At 45.1% G+C, this 24,054-nt stretch overlaps 1 protein-coding gene across 4 annotated transcripts in view; it reads left to right on the top strand.

The window, feature by feature from the left end:
* Positions 1-24,054, top strand: part of galntl6 (polypeptide N-acetylgalactosaminyltransferase like 6) — a 1,408,929-nt gene that overhangs the window by 571,052 nt on the left and 813,823 nt on the right. For all 4 annotated transcript variants that reach the window (XM_038805796.1, XM_038805794.1, XM_038805795.1 and 1 more), the window contains exon 5: positions 2,530-2,696. In XM_038805796.1, coding sequence (XP_038661724.1) covers positions 2,530-2,696 — 167 coding nt within the window. The remainder of the gene's footprint in view (positions 1-2,529; positions 2,697-24,054) is intronic.

Raw genomic sequence — 24,054 nt, 5'->3', positions numbered from 1 at the left:
CTCACAGAACATTCCCCCAAAAGATTTCTACTTGGTTAAACTCACAAATAAACATCCCTTTCGGCAACACTCCCTTATAGATATTTAATCTATAAAATCCAGTAATGTTACCCCGAGACAAATTCACTTTTATTGTAGGGAACGCCTGCCTTGTGTCCTCTCGCTTCTGCTCTGCTGTGGAAAATCAAGAAAACGTAATGCAAAACCTGCTTTCTGAAAAACAGACACTTTTTCTGGGTTGGCTGGAAACCTGCCTCGCTTTGCCTCTTCACATTTCTTTCTCAGCTCAGAGCAGCACTCCCAGAGCTCTTACATGACCACTCCGAACACAGACCTCACATAGAACATAGAACACACAGTCAGAAGGAGGCCATTCGGCCCATCGAGACTGCACCGACCCACTTAAGCCCTCACTTCCTCCCTATCCCCGTAACCCAATAACCCCTCCTCCTTTTTGGTCACTAAGGGCAATTTAGCATGGCCAATCCACCTAACCTGCACGTCTTTGGACGGTGGGAGGAAACCGGAGCACCCGGAGGAAACCCACGCAGACATGGGGAGAACGTGCAGACTCCGCACAGACAGTGACCCAGCGGGGAATCGAACCTGGGACCCTGGCACTGTGAAGCAACAGTGCTATTCACTTCTGCTACCGTGCTGCCCACATCTCTCCTTCAAATGTCTTTTTCTCTTTAACTTGATCCTATTGTCCTTCTTTGAAACTTACCTTTGCCAGAATATGAATATCTTTCATTTTCTTCTTATCGCTCCCACTTTCAGGTCAAATGAAATTCAGCAACCTTGCCTTATTTATTTATGACCGTTTCCAAGATATAAACCCTTTTTTCTCCCCTTTTAAATGTAACAGCTAAAAAGCCAAATCCTTCCTTGTCTCCTCATTCAAATTTCCATCCATTGTACATTTACTTGTACAAGATTCAACTTGGCCAAATTTACTTCAAATGCCTGCCTTTCACACCAACACCCTTTGATGTCTTAAACCTTGCAGCCCAACGGTCATCAATTGAATTAAGTTAGTCATGCACATACACACACACATGTATACACAAATGGACAAACACACACAGGCAAACAAGCCCACTTCACAGAATAATGATGACGAAGCATGCAGACCAGCCATGGTTTGATTGAATGGCAAAAACAAGCCAGAGGTGCTGAATGACCTGATTCCTGTTCCTAATGCTGCTTTTAGAATAACCAGATATTCCTAAGAACAGAAAGTTACCTCCTCACCCTCCACCACAGTTAACACCCCTCCCCCACCTCCTCACAGCACTGATCCCCTCATTATCAATATGTCACAGTAGCACGGTGGCTAGCACTGTTGCTTGACAGCGCCAAGGTCCCAGGTTCGATTCCCGGCGTGTGGCACTGTCTGCGTGGAGTCTGCACATTCTCCCCGACCCTGCGTGGATTTCCTCCGGGTGCTCCGGTTTCCTTCCAAAGTCCCGAAAGACACACTGTGGTTTGGACATTCTGAACTCCCCCTCTGTGTACCCGAGCCGGAATGTGGTGACTAGGGGCTTTTCGCAGTAACTTCATTGCAGTGTTAATGTAAGCCTACTTGTGACAATAATAAAGATTATTATTAGATGAAGTATGCAATAGTCCAGACTGTAGGCGATCTTTCTTTCCCTCAGAAAGTTATGAACCCGTGGAATGAGTTGCTGGTAGGGTTGCCAACTGTGATCGAATGTATTCCTCGAGGTTTCATCACATGACTTGCCCCCAAGCTCTAGCCACTATTCGGCCAATATATCCATCCTTGTGACGCACTGCCTTCCCACGCCAATGGGAAAGCAAAACAAACCAATCCCTAATTAGATGATGCTTGAGCATCAATCAAACAGTCTCTCCCTCCCTACACATCTCTCCCACCCCACGCACACACACGCACACCTACCTCTTCCCCCCCACAACCCCATTTCATGTCTCTGGTAGAAAGAAATGCTCAAAGAAAAATTTTAAAACATATTTTTATATCCCAATGATTTTTATCCAGGGTTGCGCACAACGGTTTCCTGGGGATTGATCTTGAATTCCTGGAGGGTTGGCAACTCTAGTTGCTTGTTCCGTGGTGATGCTGACTCTCTCTGCCATTAAAGGCTCTCTGCCTTTAAGAGACCAGTTCCTGCTTCGGGAAGCAATTGAATCATGAAGAATGTGACAGTCACTAACGCTTGGTCCACGTGACTGGAGGAAACGAAAGAGGATTTTCTTTTCAGAGGGCTTTCCTCGGGATTGTTGCCACTCCCAGGAGAGAACTTATAAGGAGCAGGTGTGGCCAGGGAGTGAGAGAGAAAGAAAGTGGTCATGGCGCTGAAACCATCGTGAGTGTTGGATAGGCTTAATGGGCCAGCTGGTCTTTCTCCTGCTGGCCAATTCCAGATGCCCGCGGTGACCCATCAGTGAGAATGAGATGACCCCCCCCCCCCCCCCCCCCCCCCCCCCCCCCTCCACCACCCTCTCAGAACCACAGAATAATGAACTTTTATTATCTCTTACCAGCTGCAAGCATAAAATGTATCTGGAGAAGCTGCCAAACACCAGCATCATCATTCCTTTCCACAACGAGGGTTGGTCATCACTCCTGCGGACAGTGCACAGTGTCGTCAGCCGCTCACCAGACCAACTGATAGCAGAGATCATTCTTGTGGATGACTTCAGCGATAGAGGTAAGCAAGAACACCAACAGCGAGTGGCAAATTTGCCACCCCCCCCGTCCCTCTGCCATGATTCCTGAACCCGTTCTATTCTTGTGTGTTTGATCTTATTGCTTCCAGTGCCTCATTGGCTCATACCTTCAGCTTGTATCATCTGCTGCATATTTTTAAATGGTACTGTGATGGAGGCAATTATTTTCTTTGAAGAGGTCACTGACACTGTGGAAAATGTAGCCGTTGGGCTGGTGCAGTGTATTGGATAACCTCAGCTGCAATGCAAAGAGAAAATAATACAGAACTTTACATCAACAGTCAAGGGCACATTCAGGTCACCCAGTGGAGGCCGTGTCCATCTTTACCAAAGAACACCTTAGCACGTGTCATATCTGCACAGTTACTAATATCTTCATTATGTATGTATATATCAAAGCTTATTCGTGTATGCGATAAACATAAGTTTAAGGTGAATGGTGGAAGATGTAGGGGGATGTCAGAGGTAGGTTCTTTACCCAGAGAGTAGTGGGAGCATGGAATGCACTGCCTGTGGAAGTAGGTGAGTCGGAAACATTAGGGACCTTCAAGCGGCTATTGGATAGGTACATGGATTACGGTAGAATGGTGAGGTGTAGATTCATTTGTTCTTAATCTCGGACAAAAGTTCGGCACAACATTGTGGGCCGAAGGGCCTGTTCTGTTCTGTATTTTTCTGTGTTCTATGTTTTGCTCATTGAAAGTCTGAGCTAGTAAGGGTATGGCAAGGACAATGGGCTAACTGGGACCCCAGTGAGCAGCAGGCCGAATGATGTACCCCTTGAATTGACGTGATTTATGGATGGAGAAAGAAAAAGCGGAAAAATGGATAAAGAATTCAGGAGGAATTAGAGTGAAGACAGGTTCAGAGGAATCAAGAGAGGGAAATAAAGATTGGATCAAGAGAGAGAAACGCAAGAAACAGATGGGAAAATAAGGCAAATATTTTAATTTGTCATTTCAGGAATCTCTAAGAACAAGTTACTGGACTGAGAGAGTCCAGGGTTTCAATTGTTCTCTCTCTCTGGGTGGGAGAGATTGACTGTCATTGCAAGAACATTGATCTTATCATTAAAATGTCCTTTATTCATAAATACTATCTCTAATTTTCTGCAGTAAGTTACCTTTGTTTCAACAGGGCAAATTTAGTGGTTCCTTGACAGTCATGGAGAGGTCAAGGGTGACCACCTGCGCTATTTTCAAATTTTCTGTACTTTGTTAAGAGCACAGATGATACTCAATGATAGAGTATTATAAACCCCAGAAGGGATCTTTGGAATGCCTGCTGTTAACTGTACTTTTGCAATTTGTATAATGTGAAGAAAGACGTAAAGACCAGTGAAGGGATGTCCCACACACTTGGTGCTGATTTTGTATGAGATAAATGTTTATTAAACAGTAAAACGCAACAAGAAAGTAAATTAAAATTACAGTGATAGCTACCACTGTATCTTTAAATGTACACTGATCAAATTGTGTTTTCATATCCTTGGAGCTAAACGTCCCCAAACAATATCCCATAGGTTTTAAAACTATAAGAAAAATCGAGCAATAGTTACCACACTCGGCACTTATATCTTTTTCGGGTTGCTCCCAATTTGGATTAGAGACAACTTGGTTCTCCAAACAGATGTTCTCCAGACAGAACCTGTTGGGAATGAAAACAGCTTCCTGCTGAAATAAAAATAGAAAATGCTGGAACATCTCAGCAGGTTTGACAGCATCTGTGGTGTGAGAACAGAGCCAATGTGTCGAGTCTGGGTGAGTTTTCATCACTGCTCCTACCGTGTGGGCTGTCATCTCAAAACAGCCCCCTGCATAGGGTCAATTTGTCTCTGATATACTGTCTTTCTATTTGATCTTCCCCTAACTGAATTAACCTTCTCAGAAGTTACTCGTAATTACCTTTATTACATGAGCTCACCTTTCAGAATGTAAATGTGAACCCCACCCCATATTCCATTGTTACTAAACTTGCCTCAGGTAAACATTTGTTCCTGGTGCTGCTGAGCTAATCAGCACATCAAAGCCTTGTTCTATCAACTCAGACTATTTCCGGGGGAAAGAAAACTTGTTGCCCTTTAAACATTCAGCCACCAGAACACATTCCCAATGATTGGTTTTCTTACCTATTTTATGATGATGTCTTAAAAAATATAACTTCCATCGTCCATTACAGTGGAAGAAAAATTCACCCTGATCCAGAAGGACGGCTATCTGAAATGTTGCTCGCTTTCAGGTACCGCAGCAAGGTCCCAAAAATGGGAATGGAGACAAAGGCAGTGCAATTTATAGAAGCGTTGTATGAGCCAACGGTTTCGAAACGTTTTTCTGTCTCCTGGGGAACATGTCGGGGAGCAGTTGGGAAGCAGGGTCATGAGTATTCAGAGAATTTATTAATAATAATAATAATAATAATAATAATAATCGCTTATTGTCACAGGTAGGTTTCAATGAAGTTACTGTGAAAAGCCCCTAGACGCCACTTTCCGGCGCCTGTTCGGGGAAGCCTGTACAGGAATTGAACCCGCGCTGCTGCCTTGTTCTGCATTACAAGCCAGCTATTTAGCATACTGTGCTAAACCAGCCTTGTGACACTAAGCGATTATTATTATTATTACAGAGCAACAGCTGATCTAGGAAATAGCCATTGTATCTTATCTCACTCTTGCTTCATCTGTAATTTTAAAATGAGCTGAGTTTTAAACTTTGTACTTTACACATGTTTTCCAGTTCAGAGAAATGAACACTCCAACTTTTGGATCCCAAGTGATAGATGTAGCTGGTTTCCATTGGTGAGCCAGCTGCACCTTTTTTTGTACAGGGCCACATGGAAAGCCAATGTAGAAGATTGGTTTTTCAACCTTCACATTTCTGAAACAGCTTCCCTATGTTTGTAAATCGTTAGCATAAGGGACCCAGACTTACCTATAATACAGAATACTAGTGGAGGGAGATTTGGGTCTTCCATCAACAGTCGCACTGATTTTGTGCAAAATCACCTATGACATGATGGTATATTTACCTTTGTTCGAGTGTCTCAACCATATTTATCGCCATGTCCAACTGGAAGTATGGAGTTGCTTGGCCAATGTATTCCCATGTGAACTGCAGAGAGAGTCCTAAATCACCTAATGATTTAGTTTATGGTGACAATTTAAAAGTTGCAAATGTTATTTTGCCAATGATCCATTAAATCAGAGCAGGGTTGTTCAGAGATGATGTCCCGGAAGTATTTCTTCATGCAAAGGATGGTGGAAATCTGGAGCTCTCTGTCCCATAAAGTTGCTGAGGCTGGCAGTGGGTGGGGATGGTGGGGGCCAATTGCAAACTTCCAAAACTAAGATAGGTTTTTGTGAGGTAAGGGTATTGAGGGATTGTAGGAGCGTTTCCAAGGACTGAGTATTGAGCTCGCTTTTATGTGGAGTTCCTCCCTCTTAGTTACAGCTCAGCTGAACAAACTGACCTGCAGACACATCAACTCTGGTTAAGACAGTTTTATTTTTCCAAGCTTGGTCCACAAACGAGGGAGAGTGATTTGGATAAATGCCAAAACCACTCTGCTGACACTGGTGCAGACGCCCCAAATTATACAACTTTCAAAAAATCAATAGCCCACTCCAGTTGGACTTGATCTAATCCATGGTGCTGTCAATTTTAAGTTGACCAATGAAGGTCACTTTAAGCAAATGATGACTGTAAGCAACTCATGATTTAATCCCATCCTGCCACCTGTTGTTTACCAGGATACTTTATCCGTTATAAAGCTGTTTTTCTGACATTCCCATCTTACTTGTCGCAGCCCACCTCATTCCCGTACCAGCCTCCCTGGACAGGCGCCGGAATATGGCGACTAGGGGCTTTTCACAGTAACTTCATTGAAGCCTACTCGTGACAATAAGCGATTTTCATTTTCATTTTTCATTATTCATCGGGACAGGATGCTAAAGTTTGTTCCTCTTTACACTATGGATTGTCTGAGGCAGGATGTTGGGGGCACTGATAAGAACTGTTCACTGAGCTGACTGTTATTTCTGACTACACTATTTCTGTCTAATCCTGTTTGTCTCAAAAACATGGGCAAGTTAGCTAGCTTAAATCCCATCATGCATTGTGTCACTGCTTGTAGCAAGAGTTTGAAAGCTTATTACTGCTATGTCCTAAAACTACATGTTTAATGGTTAATAATGATTAACGGGTATATTTGCAATGATTAGTCTCAATAAACTAACTTAGGTAGAACTATTCTAGTGTTATCCTCGCTATCCGGTTTAAAGGGGTCACATCTCAGGACACCTCCCTTCAGGGATGCAAGACCAAATTGGGTTGATGGAGATAAGATGCAAATCAGCTTCAAGGGCTAAATAACCACTTCCTGTTCCTATGTTCTGAACCTTTATACCCAAGGGAAATTTTGATTCCAGTAGCCAACTGGAAGGTTCTACTTATAGAAAGTGTGAGGTTAGAAACTCGGGCCTGTAACGTTGCCAGTCTAACTCCAATTCATGAGTAGCATTGCGGAATTAACCACCGTGCATTGTAGTGGAAAAAGAAGAATGTACTTCCCTGAAGAAAATCAAAGAGGAAATGAGAGATCCCAGGTTGTAACCTCTTGGGGCCTATTCATGTTCTGAAATTCAGAGCAAATCATGGGGTAACAGTTAAGATCTCTGTAAGGTGTTGCTGTTTAATTTCACATTATCGAGGCATCAGAAGTTGAAGTGCCCCCGGCAAATTGCGAAGCTACTTCACAAATAGAAACTTCAAAAGCTCGATGCCCCTCGTTTGGAAAGAAGGATAACGCAACCATAAAAGGTGCACCAGTCATTCAAAGGAATGCTGCTTCACTTTTCCAGATAATTAGTTTTGGCCGGGCAAGGGATTTGCAGCAGCTCCTTTTTGACCTGGAGATAATGCAATCGAGGTTTATGTACAACTGAGGAAAATTCTTATTTGTAGCAGCCTTTACTGTTTGCTGAAAGTTCGACGATACTCTTCCATCTTCTCTGCGCCGGACGAAGGGAACAGGGTGTTGATTCCATCGTTGTTTTTTTTTCCCCGTCTTATTACTGCCAGCTCTTCCGCTACAATGATTTTGATGAGCCTCCCGATGGGCTGTTTATTGTGTCGGTGCTAATCGTTGGAAAATGCAGCATGTCCAGGCCCTTTGAGCTGGTATGCTGTGGCTCGGAGCACTTTTCAGCTTCAAGCCATGTTAAAAGCAAACACTGGCTCAAAATTGGCCACTTGCACGCCATCGCAGCGAAGTCTCAAAGGATTTCTGTACTGCGAACTTCGCCCGGACGTTTACATGAAAACCAAGGTTTACAGTTCAAACCGGCTTTCTCCAATGAAGGAAAAGGAACAGAGGTATTGAATGTTTTAAAATATGTCTTTTCTTCTACGATCATGCAACATGGACCTTCTCTGTATAGAGGCACTTGCGCAAACAGACAGATAGGCCAGGATTGTAAAACTACCCCCAGGATATTAGGGCCCCACCAATGACAATTTAAAGGGCCCAGGTAATCTGCCGGCAGAGACTGTTATAGAACCTTCAACCATAGAATCATACAATTCAAAAGGAGGCCATTCAGCCCATCAGGTCTCACCGATCCTCTGAAAGAACACCCTATTCTGGCCCACTCCCCCACCCTATCCCCATAAACCCATAACCCCATCTAATCTGCACATCCCTGGACAGTAAGGGACAATTTATCATGGCCAATTCACCTAACCTGTACATCCCTGGACAGTAAGGGATGATTACATCATGGCCAATCCGTCTAGCCTGCATGTCTTTAGACTGTGGGAGGAAACCAGAGCACTCGGAGGAAACCCACGCAGACACAAGGAGAACATGTAGACTCCGCACAGACAGTGACCCAAGGCCGGAATCAAACCTGGGTCCCTAGTGTTGTGAGGCAACAGTGCTAACCACTATGCCACCATGCCTCTGAGGTGTGCCAACACCTGGTGGGCTTCTGATTGAGCTTGGCCCTTGATGATGCAGCTGGAGTATTAGGGTGTCTAGAGGGCTAGTCGGGGTGGGCTCCCAGATGACCAGAGGCCTTCTGAACATTTAAAAGACACAGGCAGCACTCAGCAGTGTGAGCAGTCAGGAAGTAGCCTGTAAGTAGCAACAAAGGACTGCAGCTATGCTGGTCTGAGGCAGGCCACCACGATCCCGAGAAGGACACCCCAAGTCCACAGATGTGGCACCAAGTCACCAGCCACTACTGCCACCGGCCGTGGTAACCATCCTCCAACAAGTCCGATAGTTTTCAATGGTTTTTCAGTGTTTTTTTAATGTCCTGCTCCTCCTCCGCAGCCATGGCGCCAAGTTTATCAGTACCTGGAGTGATTCACGTCCGCAAGACCCCCGCCTGAGAGGAGTGGAGCTTTGCAGAATGGCAGAGCATGAAGTCAGCAACCTGTTAATCACATTTGAATGCATGCAAATGCCGGTTTTGCATGCTGTTGCCGGCGCGGGAGCACAAACCTCGTTATCACCACCAGCGAGGCACCGGAGCATAGTGACCGAATCAACGTCGGGCGTGGACCTCGATTTTGGCCGAATGCTGATTTTCTGCCCAATTGCGGTTCGCGTTTGCAGTGTCGCGAGGAGGAGAATTTCGCCCAGCGTCAGGCAATCTGACCATATGGCACAATGAGAATTTGCAGATGTGACAAAGCCAAGGTTCATTGTGTTCACCTTCTGTCATCCTGTTTGTCACAACTATAATGGAGATATTAGATCACCATGGTGACCAATCTCTATCATTTAGTCTTTAATGGACTCGGACAGTTATGAGTAAAGGAAAACACCTCAATTTTATAATCCACATACTTGATTTCCAATCCGCACTTGGCTTTACCCCACCCTATCTCTTTAATAACCTCAAGGCCTACAATCCTCCGACATATCTGCCCTTCTCTATCTCTGATCCCTTGGGCATCCCTGATTTTCGTCACTTCACCATTGGTGGCCGTACTTTCAGTTGCGTAAGCGTCCCAAATTCTAGAATTCCCTCCGTAAGATTCTCCGTTTCTCCACCTAACTCTTTCATTGAAGACTTCCCTTAAAACCTCCATTTTCATCAAGGTTTTGGTCATGGAGTCATAGATGTTTACAGCATGGAAATAGGCCCTATGGCCCAGCTTGTCCATGCCGCCCAGTTTCTATCACTGAGCTAGTCCCACTTGCCCGTATTTGGCCCATATCCCTCTATACCCACCCTGCCCATGTACCTGTTTAACTGGTTTTTAAAGGAAAAAATTGTACCCGCCTCTACCACTGCCTAGGCAGCTCGTTTCATATGCTCACGGCCCTCTGTGTGAAGACATTTTCCCCTCTGGTCTCTTTTGTTTCTCTCACCTTTAACCTCTGCCCTCTAGTTCTAGACTTCTGTACCTTTGGGAAAAGGTCTTCTGACCTTCCCCTAACCTCGCTTTCTGTGACTTAGTGTCAGTTTTTGCTTTTAATGCTCTTGTGAAGCACCTTGGGAAGTTTAATTGTGTTAAAGAATGTAATGAAATTGTTGCTTTTTTTTTAACTGACCCCCAGGAATTCTGGAATTTTATATGGCATTAGGAGAGGTAAGGAGGTAAAAGAGGAGGAAACATAATTTCACCAAACACAAGTGATTTTGATACTACTTGTCATGGAGCCAGAACTAAAAGGAACCCGTGCAACGCAAGTGTAATTGAATGATTGGCCTCCTCAATGTTGCAATGCCAGACAATGAATTAAGTTAACTCACAGTCATATGGTCGCCATCAACTTTGGGCTCCAAACTGCAGCTAGGTTGAGTCAATCAGCTGGATAGCCCTTCACACTTGGTGCCACATAAAACCAGAAGAATGATGTTAAAAATCTGAACCTGTGTGAAAATGTTACATCCTGAGGTTGATAAAGAGGATCAATTACTGAGAACAGTTAGTGATAGATGTGTTCATTGCGATGTTTGAAGGCAAACACATCTCTCGAACAGGAAACGAAAGGGGAAAAAAATGGATGGGCGTGATTCTCCGCAAATGCGGAGAGTCGTAAAGGCTGCCGTGAAACTGGCCGTGTTTCACGGCAGCTCCTGCGCCCCCTCCCGGGACCCGATTCTCCCCCCCCGGGCGGGGCTAGCAGCGCGGCCCCGTGAAGCACGGCATCGCGGGCTTAGCGACCGTCGCTAAGCCCGCGCACCAAGCGCCACGGCGGCTGACGCGCACGATGACGTCAGCCGCGCATGCGCGGGTTGGACGGCTCCAACCCGCGCATGCGCGGATGACGTCATCACGCATATGCGTCAAACCCGCGCATGCGTGGATGACGTCATCACGCATATGCGTCAAACCCGCGCATGCGGGGGCCGTCATGCCCCTCAGCCGCCCCGCGGACTGATCCTGCGGGACAGCGGAGGAACAAATAGTACGCGGGTATCGGACCCGCTGCCCGCGATCGGTGCCCACCGATCGCAGGCCCATGCCACCCTGGTGCGGCCGTGCCAATCGGTGCCATGGTTGTCCGGGACGGCACTTTGCGGCCATTTTCACGAACGGTGAGAGCAGGTGTGTTTGCGTTCATGAAAACAGCCGTAAAGGCCTGGGAACTCGGCCCATCGGCCTGGGGAGAATCGCTGTTCGGCGTAAAAAACGGCGAGCAGCGATTCGTGTCGTGGGCCGGCCGTGGGGGGGGGGGGGGGGAGAATAGCGGGAGGTCGGGGAAAATGTCAGGAAGGCCCTCCCGCTATTCTCCGACCCGTCGTGGGCAGCGGAGAATCGTGCCCGATATCTTTATCATAGAATTTACAATGCAGAAGGAGGTCATTCGGCCCATCGAGTCTGCACTGGCTCTTGGAAAGAGCACCCCACCCAAGGTCAAGACCTCCACCCTATCCCCATAACCCAGTAACCCCACCCAACACCAAGGGCAATTTTGGACACTAAGGGCAATTTATCATGACCAATCCACCTAACCTGCACATGTTTGGACTGTAGGAGGAAACCGGAGCACCCGGAGAAAACCCACGCACAAACGGGGAGGATGTGCAGACTCCGCACAGACAGTGACCCAAGCCGGGAATCAAACCTGGGACCCTGGAGCTGTGAAGGGGCTGTTTAGCACAGGGCTAAATCGCTGGCTTTGAAAGCAGACCAAGGCAGGCCAGCAGCACGGTTCAATTCCCGTATCAGCCTCCCCGAACAGGCGCCGGAATGTGGCGACTAGGGGCTTTTCACAGTAACTTCATTTGAAGCCTACTTGTGACAATAAGCGATTTTCGTTTCGTTTTCGTTTCGTTTCGTGAAGCAATTGTGCTATCCACAATGCTACCATGCTGCCCTTACATAATCACTTGTTAATCCATAAAGGCACTTAGCTCATTTGGTAAACTAAAGTAATTCAACAGTGACAAATGTATTAATTAGTTTTTAAAAAAAATAATAGGGCACTCAACAATATGTGGCTTCTGTCTCTAATTTAATTGTTCACAGGTCACCTTTCCAATCCCTATTCTGGGATGGGTTAGCGTGCAGGATAATACATGTTACATTTCGTGGGGTTCCTACTTATTAGCCAAAGGAAAAGATAATTGAAGAAGCTGAGAACAAGTTTCTCTTGAGGCTATGACTTCAAGTGGTTTATAATTAATTTGAAAATCCTAATTAAAGCTATGTCCCTGCTAAATATGTAATTAATTAGAGTCATGCAGCACAGGAGTCCATTCATCCCATCCAGTCTGTGCAAGCTTTCGTGAAGAGCAATCCTTACCAAACCCCATTTCCGTGCAATTTTATCCCCTCATGTGTTTATCCAGTTGTCCTTTGAATCTGTTTCAACACCCAATCAGACAGTGGAATCTTAAATATGCGTTACATAAAAAATGTTTGTCCTCATTCCACCCCTGGTTCTTTTGCCAATCACTTTCATTCTCTGCCATCTCTTTACTAATCTTTCAGCTATTAGAAGCAGTTTGTCTTTACTTTGCTGTGTCTAAATCCTCCTTTATGCTCACACTTCCAGCAGCTTACAGCAGAAAAAGGTTTTGAGCCTGAGAGAGCAGGGTCAAACTGCGCGATGCCCCAGTCCAAATAATTCTTGGGTTGACAATCAAAAGAGATCACATATCCCATCGTCCTGCAGACCATGGACTGAAGTTTTCTACAACAAGGCTGCTCACAGCACCCCTGTTTAGTTAGGTATTTCCCCGCAGTTAGGTATTTCCCTGCACTGAAAAATGTTTGTCCTGTAACTTGCTAGAAATGCAAGCTGATAATACTGTGAACCCCGTCTTCACCCCACAACCCAAAGATGTGCAGGGTAGGTGGATTGGCCACGCTAAATTGCCCCTTAATTGGAAAATGAATTGGGTACTCTAAAGTTATAAACAAAAAGAGAGAAAATGACACAGAAAGGAAATGTAAGAAAAAAAACATGATTTCGTATTTTACGCCTTTAAAGTTCCAACGATAATTCACTACCTGAAGGGATGAGACTCCACAATGTCTGGTTGTGAGAGGTTGATTGGCAATCATTAACAATTATCATGTTGTTTTCATTGTTAATTGCTGGAATTAATATTATGTGATGAGTTTAATGGAGGATTAATATTCAAATACTGTAATTTCATAAAACTCATGGGGAAGTTAACAATGGGATGCTATGCGGTGAATTTAATAGAATTGTGCATATTGTCAAGCAACATGAAGTGATTCATGATTCACTCTTCCTTGCTACAAGTTCCTGGACAATTTGCATCAGTAATGTATTGCATCAATGCTTTAGGGGCAGCACGGTAGCATGGTGGTTAGCATAAATGCTTCACAGCTCCAGGGTCCCAGGTTCGATTCCCGGCTGGGTCACTGTCTGTGCGGAGTCTGCATGTCCTCCCCGTGTGTACGTGGGTTTCCTCCGGGTGCTCCGGTTTCCTCCCACAGTCCAAAGATGTGCGGGTTAGGTGGATTGGCCATGCTAAATTGCCCTTAGTGTCCTAAAAAGTAAGGTTAAGGAGGGGGTTGTTGGGTTACGGGTATGGGTGGATACGTGGGTTTGAGTAGGGTGATCATTGCTCGGCACAACATCGAGGGCCGAAGGGCCTGTTCTGTGCTGTACTGTTCTATGTTCTATGTTCTACCATTAGGATGCCGATACATTGCACATAGCACAGGAGTGGCACAGTATTGTGATGATGTCTCTGAGGTCCAGGTCGCTCTCTCAGGTGGATGCAAGAGGGCTCATTCCACTGTTTTGAAGAAGAGCAGGGCAGTTCTCCTTGGTGTCCCAGTCAATACTTTATTCTTCAATCAACATCACTTAAACAGATTGATTAATTGATTTTGATTTATTGTCACATGTACCGAAGTACAGTGAAAAGTATTTTTCTGTGGCCGAGGGAACGTACACAGTACGTAGTAGAACACAGAAGAATAATCAACAGAGGACATTGACAAATGGTACATCGACAAACAGCGATTGGTTACAGTGCAGAACAAAGGGCCAAACAAATCAAATACATGAGCAAGAGCAGCATAGGGCGTCGTGAATTGTGTTCTTACAGGGAACAGATCAGTCTGCGGGGGTGTCATTGAGGAGTCTTGTAGCTGTGGGGAAGAAGCTGTTCCTATGTCTGGATGTGCGAGTCTTCAGACTTCTGTACCTTCTACCTGATGGAAGGGTCTGGAAGAAGGCAATGCCTGGGTGGGAGGGGTCTCTGACAATGCTGCTTGAATTCCTGAGGCAGCGGGAGGTATATACAGAATCAATGAGAGGGTGGCAAGCTTGTGTGATGTGTTGGGCTGAGTTCACCACACTCTGCAGTTTCTTGCTATCTTGGACCGAGCAGTTGCCAGTGATGCAGCTAGATAAGATGCTCTCTATCGCACATCTGTAGATGTTTGTGAGAGTCGACGCAGACATACCAAATTTCTTTAGCTTCCGTAGGATGGTGACCCCCAGGAACTTAAAGCTATCGACCATCTCCACTTCGGAGCCATTGATGCAGACGGGAGTGTGTGTCGTGCTACACTTCCTGAAGTCGATGATCAGTTCCTTGGCCTTTCCAACATTTAGAGAGAGGTTGTTTTCGGTACACCATGCAGCCAGTTATTTATCTCCCTCCTGTCGTCCGATTCGTCATTCTTTGAGATACGGCCCACCACAGTCGTATCATCTGCAAACTTATAGATTGAGTTGGAGTTAAATCTTGCCACAGTCATGTGTGTATATTATCTGGCCGTTATTGCATTGTACTTTGTCGGAGCCTTCTGTGCACATGGCTCCCCCATTTTGAACATTGTAACAGTGACTCCATTTCAAAAAGTTACTTTGATGACTGCGAAGCACTTTGGGACACCCTGAGGTTGTGGAAGTCACGATATAAATGCGAATTCTGTTCTTTTATTTTTCTCATGATGTTTTTCCATTTGGCTGTAACTCAGCCCTAAAGGTAACAGAAATAAAACATTGCTGAGGCCCAGTCAGCCCATTGTTGTGCATCACTGCGTTAACAGTGTTTTAGATCTGTTTCAGTGTGCAGTGCTTGTGTTGGTGGAGAATTTGTTTCTAATGGAATTACAATGTAGCCACGACAGTGGGACAGCAAAACCCTGAAATGACACCGAGCAAATAAAAAGGCACAGCGGTGTGAGGCGAATAAGAATTTTAATAAGATATAATTCAAATATATCAAACAAAATCCAGCCCAGCTGGTGCCACAGTCCAGTGAACAGTAGTCTACACTCAGGTGGCATGGCAACCCAGAACCTGACGCAATCGCTTCATACTCCTCAGTCTGCTCCCTGCGGTGCTTAAAGAGCGATTTAAATGAACCTTAAAGAATTGTTCTTTCAGCTCTCCTTCATCGTGACATTTAAGAGGCAGCAGCAGCATCGGAAAGTAATGGTGTTGCACAGTACATTTATTAAGTGTGCTGGAGTGCCTTAAAGGTTGCTTCCCAGGACACCATTCCCCAGTCTGAGGCTGCCCATTTTTTTGCCCTGCAGGACATGCACAGAAGGTGACTTTTTTTTAAACAGGTATTTGCAGTGACAAAAGCTCATTAAAGATTCCTGCCTTCCGAAAGCAGTTTCTTAAGATTATAAATTCAAGTAAAGGAAGCGTACGCGAGTGTATGACTACAATCCTAATTGGTGACTAAAACAAGATTTGCAATGTCGCTCCTGGAGAGCGTGTTTTTCTTTTCAATCATCTGCAGTGATTGGCTGAGATAATTGCGCCACTTTTGTTCAGGCACTGAACAGGCGCCTAAGATAGCCTAATCATAGAATGGCAGAATTTACAGTGTAGAAGGAGGCCATTCAGCCCATCGAGCCTCCACAGGTCCTTGAAAGAGTACCCTTGAAGTCCCATGCCTTCACCAGTTACACCACCTGGGTTACTTAGGTGGTGTAACCCAGTAATGCCACCTAACTTTTTTGGACACGAAGGGGCAATTTATCGTGGCCAATCCACCTAACCTGCAAATCTTTGGACTGTGGGAGGAAACCGGAGCACCCGGAGGAAACCCACGCAGACATGGGGAGAAAATGCAAAGTCCACATAGACAGTCACCCAAGGCCGGAATTGAACCCAGGTCTCTGGAGCTGTGAGGCAGCAGTGCTAACCACTGTGCCACCATGCCACCCCAATGCCTGGACGCTTCTCATTCTGCCTTTCTCAGTATGATGGGTGGTACGCTTGCTGGTGTGGAATGAGCGAATTCACGATACTGGGAAGAACAGAAATAGAATGGGGCCCAGGCTTGAAAGAGGCATTCAGTTCTTTGCAAATGCAAACACGAGACTCATCAAGATACAAGGTTTAAACTACAATGGTGTCATTGACACACAAAGTTCTGTTTTTCAGGCACACCGATTTGCTATGTTCAAATACACACTCCACTCTGAAACCAAGGGCACCATTGTCCCACTGGGCGTGGTCCAACAGTCATATTTAAATGAGCTATTATGGTCATCTAAATAGGCCCTGTTCATTTGAGGCCACATTCTCCCTACTCCCAGGAGTCACATGCGCACCAGAGAGGCGTCCTTCAGGCGCGGATTAATACTGGTCTCCACAAGCAGCGACGAGGTATGATGGCCATGCCGGGGACTCGTGGGCCATTGCAGCTGCCCCAGGTGGTCACGGACAGGGAAATTGCCTCTGGCACACTGGCACCGCCACCCTGGCACCCAGGGGAGTCAGGTTGGCACTGCCAGGTTTCCTAGGTGCCAGGTTGGCATTGCTAAGGGGTAGGACCAGAAGGGGCCATGTCCATGAAAGGGGGGGTGAAGAGGGGGTATGAAGCATGGGGGGGAGGTGAAGGAAAGGCACTAGTTTGACCATAGCTGGAGGGTCCCAGGGAACAAGGGAGTTGCCCATCGGAGTTTCAAACTTTCCGTCAATTTTGGCTCCCTTATCTAAGGAAAGATATTCTGGCATTGGAGGCAGTCCAGAGAACTTTCACGAGGTTGATCGCAGGTATGGAGGAATTGCTGTAAGGTAAGTTTAAATGCCCAGTGTGATTGTTAGTGGATGGGTAGTGTGGTAGGGTGACTTGAGATGTATAGGGTGTGTGAGGAAAGTGAGTAAGTAGGTGGTGTGGCAGGTGGGTGAGGTTGTAGGTGGGTGGGATGGTAAGTATGTGAGGTGGTATTTGGGGATCAGTATGAGAGATGGGGGTATTAGTTGTGTTGTTGCGTAAGTAACAAGGATTGTTTTGTGTATTTCCTGGGTAAGGAACCAGGTAAGTCAGTTGGAATTGTCCATAATCTCTGACTCTCGCTCAGAGTCAGAGACTTTTTTCGAGGACAAGGGAATTGTCCATCGGAATTTCAAACTTTCCATCACTTCCTCTGCTGCCTGGGACCCCTTATACCATTTGGGGGGTAGGTCCGGTCTCTGTCAATCTGGAGACCCAATGCCCTGGGGCATATTTTGGATGGAACTGTATAGTTTTCTTTTAATTCACTCATTCAATTCAGCGTGGCTGATAACATCAGCATTTATTGCCCATCCCTGCACAACTGAGTGGTTTGCTCAGCCATTTCACAGGGCAGTTAACCACATGGCTGTGGGCCTGGAGTCACGTTTCGGCAAGAGCAGGAAGGAGGCCGACTTGGTTCCCTAAAAGCAATGGTTAGCACTGCTGCCTCGCATTGCCAGGGACTTGGGTTTGATTCCGGCCTTGGGTGATTGTGTGGAGTTTGCACTTTCTCCCTTGCCTGCGTGGGTTACCTCCAGGTGCTCCGGTTTCCTCCCACAGCCCAAGGTTTTCAGGTTGGGTGGATTGCGATGCTAAACTGCCCTGATTTTGAAAACTCACCACTATTCTTAGAATTCCCCCATACCAAAAAGGGCTGACATTCTAAATGGTGAACAGGGATTCTCACTCCCTGCAGGCTTCGGTGGGTGCCATTCAGGTCAAACTATACCCCCGGTATAACCCATACTTTCACCGAAGGTTTTATCTACTTAGTAGCATCGATGTCCTGGGTCCTGCATTGCTAAGTAAGTAAAGTAGACTTTCAGGAATAAACCACTTTTTCAGGTTAAGTTAAATTCTTTTATTATTATATTTTTTCTTTTAAAAGCTGCAAACACTTTCTTTACAGAAAGGTAAAAGGACCTTGCTTCTGGATCCTGCTGGTTGGTTGAAGGGACCTTCAGGCCCACCTTGGCAATCAATCTTCTTTAAAGTCTGGTATTCTTGGGATGTATTCGCTGGTTAGCTTTGTTGCTGTGTCTTGTCGATCCATGTACTGAGCTATGAGAGCTGGCTCTGTTAGCTATCTCTCAGCTGACTCTGACTCCTGTTTAAATTCTAGTCTTCCTTAGCTGTTTAAACTCGGCTGCTTGTCTTGTCTTTCCCATGACCGAGCTGTGAGAGTTCTCCTCCCCTTCTCTCCTGTTGCTGGTCTGCTTCTGCTCCCTGGGTTTATATTCTCTTTCTACCAATTATTAAGTTTTTAGAGCCTTATTGTAAATTAATTTATTTCACTTTGATTGTTAAAAAGTATCTTTGATGTAAACATTCTAATACAACTAAGTATTCATTTTGGGCATGACCTCGCCTCTCAGATCTGATTACATTGTCCTTTGTGATGTTCAAAGTTCCTTTGTTTTCAATAGAGGTGTTACTTTTAATTCTGTGATTTCGAATTGTTTAATTTTCCAATTGTCCCCAGCTCATAACTTTGCCTTTTATTTTGACTTTAAATTATGTTTCTTGTAGACAGGTCGTCTCCAATTTTCTTTAATTTACTTGAATTTCACACTTAGAATTGACACCAAATTTGACTGAACATCATCCATCCTTTCCAGCTGTTTACTAAGAGAGTGAATTTCAATGAAGGTGTGAAACCTTTGCTTTTAACTGTATGCTAAAATCCACTTGGTTATGACTTGAAAGACCTGCCTGTTTTAAACATTCGTCACTTAATTCAATTGAAACTCTCATCCATGCTTTTCCAGATGCTTCCTAAAATAGTTACATTCAATGAAGGTGTGAGCCATTGTTTCAATCTTAACACATGAATCCTGTGTGTTTGCTAAGCCTGCTTGTAAGAAATAATCTGCATTTATAATCCTGCTTTTTGCAGCTGCTATTAACCTTTTATGGGATCTTTCCCTGTATCCTCTCATGTTTCTCACAGACCAGATATTGCCAGGCTTCCATGTTTCAAATGACACATTTTTCTGTATTTTCAAGAACAGCCCCTTAGTGTCCAAAGGTATGCAGGTTGAGTGGACTGGCCATGATCAAAATGCAGGGTTCCGGGGATAGGACAGAGCTCTTGTGAAGGGTCGGTGTAGACTCAAATGGGCTGAATATGGAACATAGAAATAGAACAGTACAGCACAGAACAGGCCCTTCGGCCCTCGATGTTGTGCCGAGCAATGATCACCCTACTCAAACCCACGTATCCACCCTATACCCGTAACCCAACAACCCCCCCTTAACCTTACTTTTTAGGACACTACGGGCAATTTAGCATGGCCAATCCACCTAACCCGCACATCTTTGGACTGTGGGAGGAAACCGGAGCACCCGGAGGAAACCCACGCACACACGGGGAGGACGTGCAGACTCCGCACAGACAGTGACCCAGCCGGGAACTGAACCTGGGACCCTGGGCTGTGAAGCATTCATGCTAACCACCATGCTACCGTGCTGCCCTGGCCTCATTCTGCACTGTAGAGAATCTATGTTTCCAGTTATGGGCAGCACGGTAGCACAGCGGTTAGCACAGATGCTTCACAGCTCCTGTGTCCCAGGTTCGATTCTCGGCTTGGGTCACTGTCTGTGCGGAGTCTGCACGTTCTCCCCACGTCTGTGTGGGTTAGGTGGATTGGCCATGCTAAATTGCCCTTAGTGTCCAAAATAAAAGGCGAGTTGAGTTGGGGTTACTGGGATACGGGGATAGGGTGGAGGTGTGAGCTTAAGTAAAAAGGGTGCTCTTTCTAAGAGCCGGTGCAGACTCAATGGGCCGAATGGCCTCCTTCTGCACTGTAAATTCTATGATTCATTCGTGAACCTGATGAGTTTTTTTTCAAAAAAAGCATTCTCACGGTTACACCACCAAATACTGATGCAATTTTTTTTAAATTCCAGAGATCTTCAATTAACTGAATTTAAATTCCCGAGCTGCCCCGATGGGGTTTGAGCTCGTGTCTCGACATTTTTAGTCTCAGCTTCTGTAATATTTGTCCAGCAATACAACCACCATTCCTCTCTTTTCTGAAGAGCTCAGATTGACTGCCGCTTCTCATTGTGTTTGCCGCTCCTCATACCCCATTCAGCTCAAGCTGTGGTTCCACTTTCTGTGACTGCTGTGTCTGTTTTAGTTGTGTCGACACCGCTGACTAATATCCGTATTCCGCCAACATTCATATGGGTAATGTAAACTAAACCAGGCATGACCTGCTGAGATGGTAGTCCTGATAATGAACACGTTTAAATGAAAATAATCTAAAGCTAATAATCTGATTTCCTCTGTTCTCTTTGGAAGGGGAATCGCATTTGTGTTCCTTTTGGTTGCTAGGTTTGTGGCTGTGGAACTGACAGCTGTTCCCACCTCCAACGGTTCGAGTGATCACAGAATTGTGCGTGTTGCAGTGTCGCAGACTCACGTTGCTCTTTTTTTTCTGGAGTTAATTAGAATTAGGTCTTCCCGCGCCATTAATAAAGTCACCTTCGCACGAATGTGACATACCGTAGCAACTGACGGAACTGTAACATCCTCACCTTTAAGACAGTGCTTTTAATTCAAGCAGAATGGAAGATAGTTTCATCTGCCATTAAAGCTGCGTTATGCAGTGGCCTGTCAGGCTTGGGCATTAAATTGCATGTATTTATACCACAAATTCTGCATTTCAGAGTCTAATTGGATCCTGGTGCCTGCTTGAGGTGAGCTTCAGAACGGTTAATTTGACAGGTTTTCTACATTTGCAGGCAGTCTATAGCTAATAGCGACCAATTTTAATGGTTTCATTGTGCGAATGGATGTCATTATTATGCCACGGCCTGGTTTTTCGTTTTAATATGCATCCAGTGGCTTTAGAGTTATTAGTGCCACTGAGGAAGGTTAATCATGGTATGACAATGCAACAGGTATCGAAACACGCCATCGAGTCATGCTGCACATCAAGTCATCACTTCTGATTTATTTTTGTCGATGTGCAATACAGTACCGAGTGGCCCTTATTAAAGTGGAAGCTCCTCTGTGAAGCGATCGTAATTGTCAATGCAGCATATCATTTCAGGAATGCCTACGTTGGGAGCCAGTTAATTGGATCAGGTTTAACAAACTGGAGAACTAAAGCAACGGCAAATACACTTATAATTAATGGCCAGCTCATCATCAGACATCAGAGTTGCAATATCAGAGTCAATTTCAAGGGGGGTGTGATTCGATCCAGCAATCTATTAGCCAAAGAATTTGACATCAGCCATACTTCAGCCAAAAGATTTGTGATGCCCTCACTGCTTACTGTGCGGGATGGCTGCTTTTACAAGGTGCAGTGAATTAAAAATATATATTCTTCTGTTTCAGTTGAAGCTCTCTGATGGTGCTATTTCGTTTGCTGGTGTTAAACGCCCGCCTATCCAATTAGCAGTTTGCAGCAGTTTATCGCCAGTCAAATTTACGAAATGCGAATTGGGCAGCATGATTTGCTGGAAGCCAGCCAATCGTATCGCAATAATAATCTGAGACTAATATTTTTATCGCTCCAAGTGACACCTCATAAAGAGTTACTCCCAAAGTACCTGTTGTTACCTGGGCCAAATGTAAAGGCTCTTGACCATCCTACTGCAATTGTTTTGACACGATGCTTATTGCAGCAGGAGTGTAGCAATAACAAAAGTAAATCAAAGACATGTGTTATAACTCTGTGGAGCAAGATCTTCCTGATAAGCCGACGACCTGTAATACTGCAGAAAGCTATTCGCGGCAAGAAAAATTAATCCTATGATTTTGTGCAATGGCTCCATAAAAATATAGAAAATTCCAAAGTATCGCAAATGTCCTGATCAGGTAATTAATGACTTGTGGCCCATTGAGAAAGCTGTGCCCTGAGTGTCCCATTGGAATGTAGGAGTGTTTTCTAGGACTGAGCTGACTTTTATGTGGGGTTCCACCCTACTTAGTTACAACTCGGCTGAACACACAAACTGCAGGCACATCAACTCCGGTTAAGACGATGTTAGTTTTCCAAGTTTGATCAAAGTAGGAGGGGGAGTGATTTGGATAAATGCTAACACCACTCTGCTTGACACGGGGCCAGACGTCCCAATTATGCAATTTTCCAAAAATCAATAGCCCACCCCAGTTGGACTTGATCCAATCCTTTGAGCTGTCAATTTCACATTGACCAATGAAGTTTACTTTAAGCAACATGATGACTGTGATCAGCTCATGATTTAACCCCATCCTGCCACCTGTTGTTTACCAGAACACTTTATCCGTTATGTTTTGTTCTCAGCTAATTCCTGCCCACCTCACTGTTTGCCCGAGGGCACGATGTTGAAGTTGGTTCCTCTTTACATCATGGATTGTTTGAGGCAGGATGTTGGGGCTATTGATGAGAACTGTTTACTGAGCTGACTGTGTTATTGCTGACCACACTATTTCTGTCTTATCATGTTTGTCTTAAAAACATGGGCAAGTTAGTTGGCTTAAATCCCATCATGCAGTGCGACCACTGCTTTTAGCAAGAGTTTAAATGCTTGCTACCCAATGTCTGAAAAATACATATTTAATGGTTAATAATGATTACTAGGTATACTTTCTATGATTAGTCTCAATCCTCAACAAACTAACTTATGTAGAACTATTCTAGTGTTATCCCAGCTATCCGGTTTTTAGGGGTCTCATCTCTGGATACCCCCTGTATGGAACAGCTCTATGCTGGGTGCACGTGCCTTTATTATTCTATTACCATTGAGGTTTTCTTCCTGTTGTAATGTCACAGCTCTGAAATTACTCTCTGGTAATATTGCTGGAATGATCTGAAATGCCTCTCGAATTCTTCCATCAGCACTCTTCACCCATTTCACTCAACTCCTCCAATTAGCAGCAATATCAGCTGAAACCAATGAGCATTCTTTTTTTGTTCATTTGCGGATTCCGAGTACCACAGGCAAGGTCAGAATTTGTCGATCAGTTCTAATTGCCTCGTAGGAAGCTGGTGGCCTTCTTGAACCACGGCATTCCATGTTGTCACAATTCCTGTAGAAACGGATACATTTTAGAAAGAATTATGAATCTCCAGTGACTGACTCAAAGGATCACGCAGCAAGGTTTCAACTTTCAAAACTTTCACTGTAACAAACAAATTACAATCAACATTAACTAATATTATGTCGCAGGCAACTAAACTCTGGGAAAGGTATTCCTTGTTGACTTCTGAACACAACTGTAATCCCTGTACTACATTTATCCATTACACCGTGCTGTCAGTAGAAATCTCAGCCTTGTAGATTCAAATCCCAAACCCGCCCAGCATTTCAGCAGGCTCATTTCGCCCTGTCACATCAGAGTGAGTCTTCCAGTGTCTTTTTAAACAAAGACCCGCCACTCAATCTTCTGAGGATAATCGAATGGACTTCCAGCCATAAGGTCCACTTTAGTGACTGTTTTGTTCTTCACTCTCCGAAAGTACAATCTATTCCATCTTCTGTGATGTTCCTTGTATAGTTCTCCAAGATAGCTAGAAATCAGGGGACGGGATTCTCCTGAATCCCCGTGATGGTCCGACGTCGGCGTAAAAAGTGTCGCGGACCACTCCAGCGTCAGGCCGACCGGAAGTTGCGGAATCCTCCGCACTTCCGGGGCTAGGCCGGTGCCG

This window comes from Scyliorhinus canicula, chromosome 8, assembly GCF_902713615.1.
Source record: "Scyliorhinus canicula chromosome 8, sScyCan1.1, whole genome shotgun sequence".
In the NCBI taxonomy this organism is placed as follows: Eukaryota; Metazoa; Chordata; class Chondrichthyes; order Carcharhiniformes; family Scyliorhinidae; genus Scyliorhinus; species Scyliorhinus canicula.
Note: the sequence above shows the minus strand (reverse complement) of the source record. Positions and strands in the feature narration are given on the sequence as shown.